Source organism: Poromitra crassiceps, assembly GCF_964638095.1.
Source record: "Poromitra crassiceps genome assembly, chromosome: 2".
NCBI lineage: Eukaryota > Metazoa > Chordata > Actinopteri > Beryciformes > Melamphaidae > Poromitra > Poromitra crassiceps.
This window is the reverse complement of record NC_139624.1, coordinates 1,022,501-1,040,251: the sequence shown is the minus strand read 5'-3', so window position 1 is coordinate 1,040,251 and position 17,751 is coordinate 1,022,501. Positions and strand designations below refer to the sequence as shown.

General features: G+C 45.1%; 1 protein-coding gene across 1 annotated transcript in view; it reads right to left on the bottom strand.

The window, feature by feature from the left end:
* Positions 1-238: 238 nt before the first annotated feature.
* Positions 239-17,751, bottom strand: part of LOC310791609 (serine/threonine-protein phosphatase with EF-hands 2-like) — a gene marked incomplete at both ends in the record, with an annotated part of 45,469 nt that continues 27,956 nt past the window's right edge. Inside the window, 12 exons of the mRNA XM_083653273.1 lie at positions 239-423; positions 1,006-1,093; positions 1,225-1,391; positions 3,115-3,221; positions 3,756-3,898; positions 4,519-4,704; positions 7,708-8,055; positions 8,159-8,308; positions 9,800-9,836; positions 10,103-10,269; positions 14,099-14,145; positions 14,319-14,433. Of these exons, the coding sequence (XP_083509399.1) occupies positions 239-423; positions 1,006-1,093; positions 1,225-1,391; positions 3,115-3,221; positions 3,756-3,898; positions 4,519-4,704; positions 7,708-8,055; positions 8,159-8,308; positions 9,800-9,836; positions 10,103-10,269; positions 14,099-14,145; positions 14,319-14,433 (1,740 nt within the window). The remainder of the gene's footprint in view (positions 424-1,005; positions 1,094-1,224; positions 1,392-3,114; positions 3,222-3,755; positions 3,899-4,518; positions 4,705-7,707; positions 8,056-8,158; positions 8,309-9,799; positions 9,837-10,102; positions 10,270-14,098; positions 14,146-14,318; positions 14,434-17,751) is intronic.

The window sequence follows — 17,751 nt, the reverse complement described above, 5'->3', positions numbered from 1 at the left end:
GATGTTTTTCTTGTAGAGGGTTTATTACAGAAAGTGTATGAAACCCATGACCAAAATAGTCATACATTCTGTCACGTTACTTATGGATGGAATTATAGTGAAAATAATATTCACCTTTTTGCTGGGGACCACCTGGGAACCCCTTTAAGGACCCCACTTTGAGAACCACTGACTTAGTATGTTCTATGCAGCAGCAGATCAACATGGACCCCCCTAACATGGTGCTGCTGCTCCAACTCTACATGTGGGTACTGGGGTCCACCAGCCGGAAGGCCTCCATGAACTCATTGATATCGATGCTGCCATCCTTGTTGAAGTCCATGCTAAGGGCCAAGTCTGCGATGGCCTCGTCACTGATCTCCGTCTTGAGATGGGAGCTCAGGAGTTTCCAGGTCTGATGGAACTCCTCAAGCGAGATCAGACCTAGAAGGAGAGAGGGAGAGATTCAAGATTCAAGATTATTTTGGGGAAATTTGTCTTGGACATACAGACTGCCACATACAGTCCAACAGTGCCATAACAAAACAAAAAATAACAAAAAACAAGTCGTGCATAGCACACTAGTGGCGACATGTGCAAAGCTACAATTAAGGTGCATATATTAATCAATTACAAGTACAATCACTTATGACCTGAGTTTAGGAGATTGACTGATAGGCCTTCGTTGTACACTTTGCAAATTTGTGTAAGTTAACTTTAATAATTTCGACTCACTTGCAGAGTCTCATATTTTGCTCCTTCTCTTTGAGGTTGCGCTTAGAATGCTTGGTGTGTTTTATGAACAAAATACTTTTTTTTTCAGTTTAAACCCCCACCCCAGAGATTTATGAATGTATCTAAAGATTATGTCATCCATTTCTGTACAGCCCTTGATCATACGCCCCCTCAAGATGTGGGTGTATTCTCCAGTATTCCCTGTTGCAGTAGGCTTGGAGAGAGAGTCAGGTGCTGTGAATAGATGAGGCAGTAATGTTATTTGTATCTAGGCTAAGGTGCTTTACTGACCTGAGTGATCTGTGTCTATGATTTGGAAGATGGTCTCCAGGTTGGAGTGGTTTTTGTACATGGTCTCCAGGATACTGACGTTGGACATCTGTCACGCAAGAGACAAATTGTGTGTTCACCATAGTAGAAGGTATTAATGCCATCGTTATATTTACATCAACATTGTGTGTGTGTGTGTGTGTGTGTGTGCGTGCGTGCGTGCGTGAGGAAAAGGCGGACCTCTGGCTTGGCCTCAGTGATGGACAGCTCCCTGAGCAGCCACTGTTGGTAATCCAGCAGACCATCGTGGGTGTAGTCGCCAAGCTGAGAGCGCAGCACCCTCCAGGGCAGACCCAGCTTCAGCACCCTCTCTGTGACACCGGCCCAGTGCTTTAGAGAGATCGTACCTATAGGAGACGGACAGGAGAGGCGTTGTTAACGGAGTCACTTTTGAGCAGTGTTTGGGGTAACACATTACAAAAGTAACATATAGCATGTAATATATTACTTTTAGCAGTAACTCAGTAATATAACTTATTACTAATAGGATTTGAGTAATATTATACCAGTTACTTTGTCAAGTAACAAGTTACAAATTGAGTTAATTTCTTTATCAAAGCACAAAGAAAGATACAATCATTCCCTAATCAAATTGTGTGTTTTTACACAAATAACCACTATAGATGACAATAACAAAGGAAAAGAATAACATTTAGAATTTTGGACGGTTTGGACTGACTTCAAGACGGTTGCAATTATATCTTTCGGGATGGTTCCAGGGCAGCGATGTCATTCTGCTGCTATACTGTTATTTTGGTGAACGTAATGCAAAAGTAGTGTAATAAGTAATGAGTTACTCTACACAGACAGTAATATTGTAAAGTAACTTATTACTTTCAAATGAAGGTAACTAGTATGTAGTATATTACATTTTGAAAGTAACCTGCCCAACACTGCTTTTGAGCCATGATTTACATTTTGATACACTGCCACTAGATGGTGTTGAATAGGCACGCTTCTGCTGTGTCATATTCTTATATTCTCAAATACACTACAGCCGCATGCGCTGGGACGTGTCATCAGTGATGTTATCTGGGGTCGTAAGGTGTTTCGGGTCTGTCAACATCATACACCCTCGCCCAGTAGACCCAGCCGAGGCCAATTAAGACCCCGACTCGCGTCCCAGAAGCCGCTCACGGATCAGCCTTACTACTCTGTCTGCAACGTTGCCCGCGGGAGGGGTAAGCGAGAACGCCCAATCCGCTGCAATAGAGCTAGTGCTACGCCGCAGTATTGGCCCTTCGGTGCATGGAGGATCTAGGCTCTGTGGGTTACTCCCGGCCGTGCTCCTCCTTCGTCTCACCAGACCCTCCCGTGGCAAAGGCAATCCAGAGGCTGAGAGAATGCCTCAAGGACGCCTCAAGAGGGCCTGTGCGCTGCACGTCATTTACCTGCGTCGAGCACCTCGCTCTAGCCTGAAGGACCCCAGGCCGCGCCGATCTTTGCGCAGATTTTCAGGAGGCTAATCCGTAGCGTTTGTGGATTTCTCCCTCACGAGAGAGCCAAGATGGGGTGCTAATCCCATCCCGTACCGGTTGCCGTCTCTCCGGCCGTCAACTGTCTCTCCAGCTCGTCACCAAACTATACTTGGTTGTCACCTAGTCTTTCCTAAGTGTCACTGGCCAGAGGCAAGCCAGGATTCTATATTCTCAAATACACTACTGCCGCATGCGCTGGGACGCGTCATCAGTGATGTTATCTGGGGTCGTAAGGTGTTTCGGGTCTGTCAACATCATACACCCTCGCCCAGTAGACCCAGCCGAGGCCAATTAAGACCCCGACTCACGTCCCAGAAGCCGCTACGGATCAATGACTTGGGTTTCAGACCACTTCCCCATCATCTCAACATGTGCAAATGGAGGCCAAAGACCTGACAGCAATTGTGATGTGGAGACGTTTGCTTGCAGAATAGCTAATAAATGTAGCGACTATACTTGATTCACTTTGCCTTTCATGTTTGTTGTTGTTTATCAGGTTATTCAAGTGGCACGGATGTTAGACAGATATAGTGCAAAGTGTCAACAATCACCATGGCTGACTGATTTGCAACAGTCGGTCTGGTTTTAGTACCTGTGTTGTGGGGGTCGTATTCCTGGAAGGCACCGATGAGATCAGACTTATGCACAAACAGCTGTTCCCTCAGCGCTCGCAAAGCTGATCTCTCTATCTGACTAACACTGACAAAGGACAGAAAAGTAATTTGTCATATTTGATCTAATACTGTATATAAATCTTAGAATCACAGAGACAGCAACATCTTTAAACACATTTATGAGACATTTTTATTGGCTCATCACATTGTCTCAATTGAGCCTGGTTGCGCATGTGTAATTTCTCAATGTGTTCTCAAGTATATGTTTCTGTCTTCGTGTGTGCCACCCTACTCTACTTTCTTTGATACAGCAATCAGTAAATAACTCAAAATGTTCTCCTTGGTACAGAAATGTACCCCATTGTCTCCCCAATTGTACTCCCCAATCCACCCCACCCGCCGATCTGGGGAGAGTTGCAGACTAGCACATGCTTCCTCCGATACATGTGTGTAGTCGCCAGCCGCTCCTTTTCACCTGACAGCGAGGCGTTTCACCGGCAGGATGTAGTGCGTGGGAGGATCACGCTATTCCCCCCCAGTTCCCCTCCCCCCAAAAAGGCCACCCAGGCAGAGCCCTGAAATCCGAATTAATTGTGTGTAATCTCTTCATGTGGCCTACCTTTGTCTGATGGTGAGATCTCGACTGACTCGGCTGGCCTGGTACTGAATGAAGTGGGGAACCAGATCTGGGCCCATTCTGATGTATGCTCCTCTGTTACTGCCCACCTCATAGTAGTTAGACGCTGAGAATATAGTCAGCACCTATAGGCACAACAGAAGAATATAGTCAGCACCTATAGGCACAACAGAAGAATATAGTCAGCACCTACAGGCACAACGGGGCATTTGGAACTGCATAAAAACATGGTGCTGCGACTCATGTCATGCATCTGGTTTTTGATAGATTGTTGTCAAAAGAGAGGCAAAGTGACCGCCTACTTCCTGCTTCAGCACTGTACCAGAGATTTTCATCCGCCATTTATTTTCCCATAGACATTTCATAAAATGCGTATAAAAATAGTTTTACTGGTTCAAACCAAACGGTACAGATATATTTAGAAACAGGAGAGATCGCATAATATTTCACTGGGACCAAAACGTAAAAAAAAAAATGCAGATTTAAAGAAAGAGTTTTTTTTTTTTTTTTTGGTCCGAGTGAAATGTTCTATGGTCTCTCCCGATTATAACGTTAGCTGAACCGTTTGGTTTCGACGAAGTAAAACTATTTTATAAGCATTTTACGAAATGTCTACGGGAAAATAAATGACGGATGAAAATCTCTGGTACAGTGCTGAAGCAGGAAGTGACGTTCCACTTTGCCTCTCTATTGGGAACCAGTATTTTGCTGGATGCACTTCATTCCTGCCAGCCCCTCTGCTCACCATGCGGTTGTGGCAGAACTCATAGCCATCCTGTTTGCACTCGTGGGAGCGGATGAGGAGCTGGAGGTTATGTCTCTTCAGCAGCTTCTCAGTGACGTCTGGACCCCAGTAACAGCCTCCGCCGCGCACCTCGTTGGGCATACAGCCATCCTGGGGCATGGGGTCACTCCACAACACGTCCACGATCTGAATGGCCAAAGGAGAGATCAGTGATACTAACGATTATTTACTACACGGTCAACTGCCCCCTCCAAAGAGGGCAAATCTGGCACAATGTTAACACTTTTTCAACAAGGGTAGCCTACATTATCTATGGGTTATTAATACTTCATAATAATTTAAGTAACCATTCATTTAATTAACAGTTAACTATTGTGTCTAGTAATCATTCACTTTTTTTTCAAGTATCCTTTGTCATCCCTGTGGGGAAATTCATCCTCTGCATTTGACCTATCCTCCACTAGGAACTTTCCTAGGACTAGGAGCAGTGATCAGCTGTGTCATGTCTTTGATGGCGGGAGGAAACTCATACGAACACGGGGAGAATATGCAAACTCCACACAGAAAGGACCTGGGAAGAACAAGGGGTTCAAACCCAGGATCTTCTTGCTGTGAAGCAACAGAGCTAAGCCCCACCCCCCAACCCCTTTTGTGTGTGGTAATATTACTACTAACTACAAACGGTGTTCATGCTAAATATAACTACCGTAAATTCCGGACCATAAGGCGCACCGGTATATAAGCCGCAGCAGCAAAATTGACTGTTTTTTACATATATAAGCCGCACCGGACTATAAGCCGCGGGCGTTTTGATGTTTAATTACCATATGTAAGGGTGCGTACACAGAGGGGATTGTCGGGAAAGAGATGGCTGTTTGGGGAAGCTCCCATTTATTAACATTTCAACAAAACAAAACAAAAGTCAGGTCACTAATCCCCAGACAAAATCACACAACAATAGCTATATGTGCAGCAAACGGCTGTAACCAGAGAAGTCAAGTCACTAATCCTCGTCTTCCTCTTCTTCCTGCGTACTGAAACCACCAAAGTCCTCATCTTCAGTGTCGGAAACGAACAGGTTCAGGGTGGCTTCGTCAACTCCATTGGCCAGTGGCGCTGCTCTTGAGGCAGAGGAGGGCACCTGCATGGGCTAGGAGATCCCCCCCCCGTGGGGGATCAGGAGTCAAGACTCGTTGGTGGTGGACTGGGGAGGTGGGTGGGGCAAAACAACGCTTCGGGGCCGGCTTCAAGGGAGATGGACTGCCATGGGCTGCTGCTGCTATGATCGGCCAGAGAGAGAGAGGTGACGTAGACCCTTGCTATATATATGAGGATTAACTGACGTCATGTTTGACGTCATAGCAGACGTCATACTAGGATTTTTTGACCACGTTGAGATCGGATTACGCGTGAGTGGCCTTCTGCTTGAACTATGGTCTGGAGACCTCACTTCAATCAGGAGAGGCCAGTTGGTAGGATTAGACAAACTTTATTTAGCAATCGGCGTGCATGGCAAATGCTTTGGCGCTTGACTCCATTGGCCAGTGGCGCTGCTCTTGAGGCAGAGGAGGGCGCCTGCATGGGCTAGGAGATCCCCCAAAAGGAAGATCTGATTACCGGAGGTTAATTGAGATCTGCAGGCGCCAGTAGTTGATTGCACTATTCCGGCCTTCGACCTTTTTAGCGGCTTACAGCTATTTGCGGCTGGCGCTCCCAACTCGGTCGGGCCTTCGATCTTGCTTTTCCTGCCTTCGACCTTTTTAGCGACTTACAGCTATTTGCGGCTGGCGCTCCCAACTCGGTCGGGCACCTCGTGATAGCGCTTCCCAGCTTAGCCTACCTGGCCGCCTTGGCGCTTCACGATTGTACTTTTCCTGCCTTCGACCTTTTTAGCGACTTACAGCTATTTGCGGCTGGCGCTCCCAACTCGGTCGGGCACGTGATAGCGCTTCCCAGCTTAGCCTACCTGGCCGCCTTGGCGCTTCACGATTGTACTTTTCCTGCCTTCGACCTTTTAGCGACTTACAGCTATTTGCGGCTGGCGCTCCCAACTCGGTCGGGCACCTCGCGATAGCGCTTCCCAGCTTAGCCTACCTGGCCGCCTTGGCGCTTCGCGATTGTACTTTTCCGGCCTTCGACCTTTTAGCGGCTAACGGCTATTTGCGGCCGGCGCTCCTAACTCGGTCGGGCCTTCGATCTTGGTACATTAGAGTTTAGCTTGGCGCTTCCCGGCTTGGCCTACTTGGCTGCCTTGGCGCGACTACCCTGACTTTTTGCTCTCTCTTTCTCTTTCCCCCCCTACCGTAATTACCATATGTAAGGGTTCACGCACAGAGGGGATTGTCGGGAAAGAGATGGCTGTTTGAGGAAGCTCCCATTTACCGTATTACCGTAACATTTCAACAAAACAACATAACACAACACCACCTTTGTTTATTTTTACAGTGCACACAGTGTCCGCGGTGTGGTGAAAAGAGGGCAAGAGAGGAAATTAAAACAGAAGTGGATTTATAGTTAGAAAGAGTGCTAAAAAAGAGAGATTTTATTTGTATTTTTTTTTTTTCTGAAAAAATCCATAGATAAGCCGCACCGTTATATAAGCCGCAGGGCCAAAAAACGGGGAAAAAGCCGCGGCTTATAGTCCGGAATTTACGGTAAGTATTAATTTATACATTATAGTATACAGATCCTTTCCAAAAAATTTGAATATCATGGAAATACCATGGATGACTGTGGGCTTCAGCGGATTGTCAAGCAAAGACGATTCAAAAATTTGGCGGAGATTCAGAGGGAGTGGACTGAGGCTGGAGTCAGTCATAACTGAGAAGTAACTGCTGATTTTCTTCACACTATTCTAATTTCTTGAAATACTGTTTTGGGGGTTTTCTGGAGGTGTAGGCCAAAATTATGAAAAATGAAACAAATAAAGGCTAGAAATATTTCACTTTGTGTGTAATGAATCTATAATCTATGAAAGTTTCACTTTTTGAAAGGAATTATGAAAAAAAAACGAACTTTTCCATGATATTCTAATTTTTTGGGAAATTATCTATATATGGTTAGTTAGTTAGTTAGTTAGTTAATGGTTATGGTTAACTAAGCATTAACTAATTAATGTACCCTTATTGTAAAGTGTTACTGGCACAACTGACAACAGAAGGAGATCTAGTGTCCTTCCTCTTAACTTACTTGCTTCCACTCATGTCCATATGTCTCCATTGAGTCTCCAGACTCTGGGTCTGAGTCAGAGGAGAGGGACTTCTTAAGGTCTCCATAGGACTGGTTGAATCCAGCCTTCCTGCGCCTCCTCTTCAGCTCCTCCTCCACTGAGCAGCTGACGCGACTGCTTACGGGCAGGTTGTGGAGAGAGCGGCGCTGGTGGTCACGCCTGGGAGCCAGGCCTGGTCCGAGGCCTGGCTCCCAGGCAGAGAACGTCAGAGAACGCACCCGGCACAGGCTCTCCACTCGCCCAGAGTCCCGTTCATCACTGTCCATAGCCTGACCGCTCTGCATAGATGGCCTGAGGGCTGACACATACTGCACGCATTCACATTCATTACACACATGGTTGGATTTTTGAGGGAGAAGAATAATATTTCCATAATACACTGATTGGGTGTTGTTGGGATTCCTTGCTTACTTTGTGCCTGTCCACTTGGGCGATTAGGTTCAGGTCTGTAGTGTCAGAGATCCCTCCATGCACTATCAGCACCTTTTGATCAATCACTGTGGCCAGAGGCAGCCAGCCGAAGATCTTCTGGAGAAGCTTCAGGATCTTCTTGCCATGAACCTACCGACCAAGTCAAGCAATGGAGGCTTATTGGACATTTCACATACAATCATGGGAATGATTATCCTCCTAATATGATTTGACAAAAAAAAGGGGGTATTGATACATACCCAGCCATTTCTGTCTGCATTATCACCTTAGGTAATCTACTCAACTAGATCTAATAAAGACCCATGTCCAGAAGTTAATCCGCTGTCATTCTGTTTCAGCTTCTTAATGCCAATGTTCCTATAGAGAGGCAAAGTGAACGTCACTTCCTGCTTCAGCACTGTACCACAGATTTTCTTCCGCAATTTATTTTCCCATAGACATTTCGTAAAATGCTTATAAAAATAGTTTTACTTGGTCAAACCAAACGGTTCAGCTATATTTAGAATCGGGAGAGACCATAGAGCATTTCACCAAAATGTTCTATGGCACAAACTACAAAAAACAACATTGAAAAAAGAGTTTCTTTAAACCAACATTATTATTTTTTTACATTTTGGTCAGAGTGAAATGTTATGCAATCTCTCCTGTTTCTAAATATATCTGTACCGTTTGGTTTGAACAAGTAAAACTATTTTTATAAGCATCTTAGGAAATGTCTATGGGAAAATAAATGGTGGGTGAAAATCTCTGGCACAGTGCTGAAGCAGGAAGTGACGTTCCACTTTGGCTCTCTATGCCATGACCCCACTTTAGACAAAATCTGGTCCCCACATTAGCGTCCAGCCGCGAGAGTCCAGCTGTTTCACGGACTCTTTTGGCAGAGAAATAGTGTGTCACCTCAGGGAAGAGAGACTGACGCACACATCATCAGTGTTGGGCAAGTTACTGAAAATTGGTAATTAGTTACAGTTACTAGTTACTTCTCTCAAAAAAGTAATTTAATACATCTAAAGTTACTAGTTACTTCAAAGTAATTAGTTACTAGGAAAAGTAACTTTTGCATTACTTTTAAAAGTCTGCTTCGATTGTTATTAATGCGCACATTATGTTAGTGTTGCTGTGCCACAGTGTGGCATTGAACATTCACTTATTGGGGAGGCTTATAATATATATATATATCAAGGTCATTAGCCTCTGGGGCTCTGGCTGCAGCTGGACTAGGACTAGGTCTGAGCATCAGAAACCGGATAATCCTCTGAAGTTGTCCCGTTATTTTCATGTCCTAAAGTAACTAGTAGTAACTAGCCCAGTTACTATTTTAGTAACTGTAACTGAGTTACTAAATTTGAAAAGTAATTAGTTAGATTACCAGTTACTGCAAGGAGTAGTTAAGTTACAGTAACTAGTTAGTTACTTAGTAACTAGTTACTCCCAACACTGCACATCATACATACTGAAATAGATTCAGTCTAGTTGGGGGCCTGGTACAACTATGTTCATACATGCTGGCTGAATGAGGTAGAAGCAGAATTGTAGATGGGTCTTTGTGGATATGAAAATTAGGCTAATATTGACTGAGAATAATGTGTCAAAACAACATGCACGAGACACAAGACCTACCCTATATTTCCCCAGAACTTCTTTGGTAAAACCATATCTGGAATAAATACAAGAGGAATGGACAGATTAGCATTCACTTGTAGGTTGTTGAGGTACATTGAATATTGTCAGGACACAACTAGCAAATTCACTCTATTGCATAAAGCATCTGTAAGTATACTGTGTGTGAGGAAAATACTAAACTAATACTAAACAAAAATATTTCAGCAGAGGCCAAACAAAAACACTGTATGTCATCGAATTGCCTTCAAATTATGGAGAACAAGAAGAAGGCCTGATTTGTGGGCCATCTACCAAGCTCACCTCAGGTTAACGATGTGATCCTCATGGTTCCCTCTGTTCAGATGGACATCATTGGGATAGACCAGCTTGAACGCAAACAAGATGAGAAGAATCTCCAAGGAATATTTGCCACGATCCACAAAATCTCCGTTGAAGACGTAGGGTTTCTCGGAGGAGGGCAAGCCATTCTGGACAGGTTACGTTACGTTACAATGTGAATGAAAGAGTAATGTAACATTCTGGACAGGTTACGTTACAATGTTAATGAAAGAGTAATGTAACAGCAAACCTAAATCTGTGTTAAGCCTGACATTTTAGGGGACATTCACACCAAAAGCGCTTTTTTCAGTCAGAACGCTATGAAAATCATGTTAAGAGCGCTTCCATTGTGCACAAAACACAGAGCACGGAGCGTTTTGTTTCTGCTCCATTTGTTTCCCCCTGCAGTCGCGTGCAGTACAGATCAGAACACAACGACCACACAGACGGTAGCCAGCTGGTTTTGTCTGTTTGATGTTGTTCACTGTCAACATGAAAGCCAGATTATTGCCAATTCTGGCAGCAGCGGAGGTTGAAAATCCCTCTGGAGGAGAAAATGTAGGATGAGTGAAAAAAGACGAGCAGGGCGCTTTTCCTCTAATGTTCAACTTTTTTCAGCTTTAAAACGCCCACAGCGCTCTTCCAAAAACAACAGACGCCACCAGCGCTGAAACGCCAGGTGCGTTCATTAACTCATTGAGTGCCAGCCACTTTTGGAGAACGGACGCTCCCAGTGACAGAGTTTCAGAGCTTTTTTCAGTGATTTCTCGAGGCCCACAGAATATTGTGTGATATTACTATGTAAACAATGAACACGCAAAAAGAACGATGAGACTCTTTTCTATCATCAGCAAAAACAGGTTTATTGATATCATTTTCCGTTCTTTAGTTATCAGCCGGAGAAGATAGCTTGATTTAACAAAAAAGAGCAGTTTTTTTCTAGAAGCTGAGATAATGGCCCTTTTGTGAAATTAAACATTTCAAACACATCACTAGTCGTGTTTCCATTACCGTCAGAAATGCGCAAAATCTAAATATCGCAATAGAAATTGGGTAATGGAAACACGTAAATTTCGAAAAAGCTCCCAAATATCGCAAAACGTTTTTGCGCTCTCATGAGGTGGTTTTTCAGACGTGTCGATATAGCAGTTTATCGCAAAAGTGTAATGGAAACAGATTTTCCGCATTTGCACGTCATGTGACCCATCTTCTCCTTTGGAAAATGAAAGGAAATTAGGGAGAAAGGGTTTGATAAACCGTGGCAAAACCTTCGCAGCAAGTGGAAAACTTTGAAGCAACGCTACCTAGCAGAAAGACGTGTTGTGCAAAAGCGGAGCCAGAAAATAGATCATGTTTAATGGGAGAAATCGATCCATGCCTGTGTGCGCGCATTTGGCACAGCGGCGAGATGATCGGCGGGATGAAAAGCACACCGGTGCGGTGCTGTTGACTGAAGTGATTAATACATTACACACGTTTCAGGTGCAATGTTATAATTATAATACACGATATTCTGACTATTGCACCATATCAGCCTTTCCCCCCCTCCTCCATCTCTAAAATGGGACAAGTTGTAGGCTACCTTTTTTTTCCTCTGCCTGTCGCGCTCACTGCATTCACCGCAGCCCGCAACATGTTCTTTTGAATTGATAATCAGGCTCGTTTATATGCATTGTAACTTCATGTTGTGATTTGCATTGACCATTGGTTGGATTTGAGCATGCAAGGGACGGGATATGGGGCAGATCCGCGTGCGTAATCACTGTGGCAGCTGCTGGTAACGGGAATTGCGAAACTCAACTTCAATGGAAACGCCTACAAGTCGCAATTGTACATTGTCGAAGTTGTAGAAATATCGCAATTATTTTGCGAAAAACTGTAATGGAAAGACAGCTACAGACTCTGAAGCTAATTTTCTGATGTAGTCACACCTCAAAAATAATTTCCTTCAATAAAACAGTGAAGGCCAGGGAATTTTGTTTGGCAGAATAATATTTTTAGCTGCAACCAGCAGCGCTGGCCCCTGCGTGTGCTGCTGGTTGCAGCTTCTTTGCTTTCTTGATTTGCTGCTGGTGGGCATCGGATATTCTGGCTTGCGTTTGCCAACCCTGTCCTGCTGCCTGGGTCTGTCTGGGTCAGTGTTGTGTGCTGCTCTGCGTGTGCCCCCCCCCCCCCCCCCCCCCCCCCCGCCGCCCCGCCCCGCCGCCCCGCCCCGCCTCAACTGCACACTCCTCCTGTATGGGAGGTGGCTCTCTGCTGAATTTGCTCTGCACTGTGAAGGGTGCGCGACATCCAGCTTTTTTACAGCCTTCCGCGTGTGCTTGTCACCGGCTCCTATGCTTCCAGTTGAGAATAATAACTCCACGGCTGATCATGCGAATGGGCTGTCGCAGCGGACATGGAGGAGCTCAATTGTGGGAGCAGATTGGCTGCTGCGGGCACATCTAACGTTAAAACGCTTCATGCATATCGATGCATACGGATGCGATGCGATTTCCGTTTCCCCAACGACTTATTCTCTGTTTTTCTCTGCCTTTCTGTTAACCTGGAGAGCACTGTCGCCACCTAAGGGTTCTGTAAAATAGGTTATAGACCTCCATTAGCTACAATAGTTGTACAGGAAATGCGGAAGGCTTTGATCGACGTCCCACCGTCAAAAAACGCATTGGACGTCGAAAGACGTCCGTGGCACTCTACGTCACTATTTAATTGGACGTCGAAAGACGTCCATGGCACTCAATGAGTTAAAAGAGGAGCATGTCTAGCGCGTCCTTACATAGAGAATGAATTGCAGAAAGACGCTGGCAGCTCCAAAAACGCTTTTGGTCTGAATGTCCCCTAATGGTAAAAAGCATGTTGCTGAAATTGCCATCTGCTATCGGCTAATGTTTGGTACCAGGTGGTATAACCTTCTATGGTACCAGGTGCTTATATGGTACCAGGTGGTATAACCTTCTATGGTACCAGGTGCTTATATGGTACCAGGTGGTATAACCTTCTATGGTACCAGGTGCTTCTATGGTACCAGGTGGTATAACCTTCTATGGTACCAGGTGCTTCTTGGTACCAGGTGGTTCTATGGTACCAGGTGGTATAACCTTCTATGGTACCAGGTGGTTCTATGGTACCAGGTGCTTCTATGGTACCAGGTGGTATAACCTTCTATGGTACCAGGTGCTTCTTGGTACCAGGTGATATAACCTTATGGTACCAGGTGCTTCTTGGTACCAGGTGGTATAACCTTCTATGGTACCAGGTGCTTCTTGGTACCAGGTGGTATAACCTTCTATGGTACCAGGTGCTTCTATGGTACCAGGTGATATAACCTTCTATGGTACCAGGTGCTTCTTGGTACCAGGTGATATAACCTTCTATGGTACCAGGTGCTTCTATGGTACCAGGTGGTATAACCTTCTATGGTACCAGGTGCTTCTATGGTACCAGGTGATATAACCTTCTATGGTACCAGGTGCTTCTATGGTACCAGGTGATATAACCTTCTATGGTACCAGGTGCTTCTATGGTACCAGGTGGTATAACCTTCTATGGTACCAGGTGCTTCTATGGTACCAGGTGGTATAACCTTCTATGGTACCAGGTGCTTCTATGGTAACAGGTGATATAACCTATGGTACCAGGTGCTTCTATGGTACCAGGTGATATAACCTTCTATGGTACCAGGTGCTTCTATGGTACCAGGTGATATAACCTTCTATGGTACCAGGTGCTTCTATGGTACCAGGTGATATAACCTTCTATGGTACCAGGTGCTTCTTGGTACCAGGTGGTATAACCTTCTATGGTGTACAACAAGTGGTGACATCACCTGACACCAAAGATCTGCCACTAGCAGATGGCAATTAAAATGTTATGGAAAGCGGATTATCCCTCGCTGAAAATATGTTGTGCCAGACATGATGGTCATTGTTAGTTCACCACAGAGCGATCTGCATGTTGTGGTTCGATATGTTTACCCACCTTATAAAATACCAACAGTAGATCTTCAAGGTGCCCATGTAAATCTCCTGGAGCAAAACAAAACAAAATCGCACATAAATATTTGTTGGCACTTTGCATAGATACAGTAGGCGTGCGTGGATACTATGAATTCCTAGAAATATAGTAGGAGTAAAAAAGAAATGTACGGTATGAGAAAAGATCAGCAAAATGCGGCTACGAGATGCCGGCGGCCGTGTACCACATATGGTGATCTCCTTGGAGTGGCAGGTAGAGACATGGTTGATATTGGGGAGAATTCTGAGTAGCCTCCACGCTTCTCCAAGAAGTTGGAGAACATATCGAGAATGGAGCTGCTACTAGGAAAAAAACAAATGCGAATAAATGGGGCGCTGAAGACGATATTTTGACAATTAGAGGTATTTCTGTCAATTAGGGGTGCACCGATCGATCAGCACGCAATCTGTATCGGCCGATTTGGACCTCAAATATGTGATCTGCTGTTTCCGATATTCCTTTAATGTTGCCGATCGCATAGCCGATCCGCAGAGTCAATTGGTGTAAAAAACAACAACACATGCGCGCACCCCTTCTCAGCAAGTAGCTACACATGCGCACAGCTGCACACCCCAGTTCTCAGCAAGTAAAACACGTGGAGCTCAGCCCTTTCTCTCAGCGGAGTTTACTCGCCTCAAAACATGTCTGCGGTGTGGCAATTCTACACAGTGTGTGAGACTGATGCCTCATGGAGAGGGCCGTAGCCAGGGTTCCGAAATAGGGGAGGTCCAGCAAGGGGAGGCGGAAAAAATTGAGTTTTTTTTCCCCCCTTTTTAAGCCATATTTAGAGTAATATATCATTTTAAATCAACATTAGGATTATACTGTTGTGATGTCATTATTCAGTATATTCTCTTTCATGTCACCACCTGCTCAGCTCTCCTGTCAACATAATTGTAACTAACAAACACAAACTGTTTTAGCCAAATTCATATCAAAATGACACCTACAAACACAGGTACACAACCCAAGCCGTACACAACACACAAAGTTACTTAGACAGACTAGACACTTACTTTCTTGGTTGTTGCTAAAAAATCTGTCAGTGTGTGTCACTCACTGTCTGTCGTTCACTCGCTCACTGTCTCGCAGCTCGCTCACCTTCAATTATCTCGCCAGGCAGACAGACAGTCATCACTCACCACCATGCTGCTGCTCTCTCAGAATCAAGTTACCGCGGACGCGGCGTCAGATGACTTCCTGCCTGTCCTGCCTTTCGTTTCAAAATAAAAGCGATCCCGTGTTTTTCATGCTTTTCCTGTTTTCCATGCAGATTGTTTTATTTTTTTACAATCTTCGTTCTCAGGACACTCTACAATTTTCTGTTCCCAAAGTCCGAACTGAATTGGGGAAGAAAGCTTTTAGGTTCTCTGCACCCACCGCATGGAACAGTCTGCAGTCTGATCTTAAACTTAATAGCTTAGTAACCTTAAATGGTTTTAAGGCTATGGTAAAATCTCTTGAGAACAGGCTGTCTGTATGCAAATGTTTTATTTGATCATTTTAATGTTTTTCAATTGTATGTGTTTATGTGTTTGTTTGTTTGTTGTAACTTTGTGTTGCTGCTGTTTCTTGGCCAGGTCTCTCTTGTAAAAGAGATCTTTGATCTCAATGGGACAAACCTGGTTAAATAAAGGCTAAAAAAAAAAAAAAAAATCTCTGAAATATTAAAAAAATCTCTGAAATATTAGGGGAGGTCCGGACCTCCCCATCCTCATAGCTAGCTACGGCCCTCATGGACCTCCACCTCGTGGAGGAAGCCAGGTGAAAAGTTTCAACACGACAAATTTAATACGCCACCTGAAGACCCGTCACGCAGCGCAGCATGGCGAGTTTGTTAAACAGACCGCAGAGAATGAGAAAAAGAAAGCAGAAAAAACACCACAGCGGCTGCTGAGACAACCCACTTTAAGCTGGGCTCAGACTACAGGATTCTGACAATCTTAGCCGATTTTGAAATCTGGCTGTGACACGCACTACAGGAGAATCTTCCCAGATTATCTTCCCTAGAATCTCAAACATGCACACACTACAAGATTTGTAAATGTGGCGCACCACGCACTACAGGATATTATTAAGATTATCGGCAGGATAATCACCTTGATGCCCGGCCATACGAACCTGTTTCGTTTTTGGGGTTCCAGCAGTGACCAAAGCGCTCCGCCCCCACCTCACCTCTCTCTCTCGTTTCCTCATTTTCATGCCCGTCTCGACAAACAAATGAATCTCACGGTAGTTAGCATGCGTGTAAACAACGCGACTCTATTGTCTGTACAAGTGAGAACACAAACATATGGCCTACCAAAATATATTTCCCTGCTGCATGTCATGAGATCGGCAAAAGTTTGGATAGACTGCATTGCTTCCTGCAGCAGCAATGCCTTTTCCCCCCACACTGCCTGATAAGACAGGTAGGAGATTACAGCCTCTGACTGGCAGGGGCTCAAAACTACGATATAACAACTTTTTATTCATTGGTCATTCATTGTGATATAAATGAGTGACATTTTCCCCCAAATACTCGTGGTTCTGTGCTGTTGGTATTTGGTAGCCTATAATGCCTGCAGTGCAGCGCATCAAATGAGCCGCGTCAATTAACGACGGGAGTCTCGCGCAGCAGCAGAATGATGTATTCGCGCAGATTTTCAGTCCTAAATATCAAACATGTTTGATATGATCGGGACGGCCCCGATGAGGCTTTGAGCAGATCGGGAGGCTTAAGATTGGATCTGCAAACAGCTCACACTACAAGATAATCGGTGCCGAACGTCGGGCCCGACCAAGCTTGGCAAGCTGCCAGGCCAGATTTCTCCTCCGATTCTCGGGAGGGGTGAATCGGGCATAAATCGGCCCGAAAATCCTGTAGTGTGAGCCAGCCTAGAGAGCACCAACGCATATAGCCGTGATAGTGGGAAGGCCAAGGCCATCACAAGAAAAATTATGGAATTCATAGGGCTGGATGACCAGCCATTTAGCGTGGTTGAAGACATCGGATTCAGACGGCTGCTCGCCCATATTGAGCCACGCTACACCCTCCCAAGTCGCAGGTATTTTACCGATGTTGCCCTCCCCGAGCTCTACCAGGCAGTGTACAAACACATTGATGACATTCTGAAGGAAAACGTTTCCTCATTCAGCTTTACAAGTGACATCTGGAGCTCCGATGTCAGCCCCATGTCAATGCTGAGTTTGACAGCCCAGTGGATTGATGCAGACTTCCAACTGCGTAATGTGATCCTCCATTCACAAGAGTTCTCTGGCTCTCACACTGCTGCAGCGCTGGTAACGGCATTTGAGAACATGTTCCAGACATGGAATATCCCGAAAGAAAAGGTGCATGTCATACTCCGAGATAATGCCCGAAACATGGTTAAAGCCATGCAAGATGCAGGCTGGAAAAGTTTGGGATGCATGGCCCACACGCTGCAGCTTGCTGTAAATGAACGAGTGCTGTCACAGCGCAGCATAGGTGACATCCTAGCTATAGGGAGACGCATCATGGGCCACTTTAAACACTCTCCCCTGGCATATTCCAGACTTCAAAATGTGCAGAAAGATCTCCAACAGACTCCCAAAAGGTTGCAGCAAGACGTCGCCACCAGGTGGAACAGCAGCTA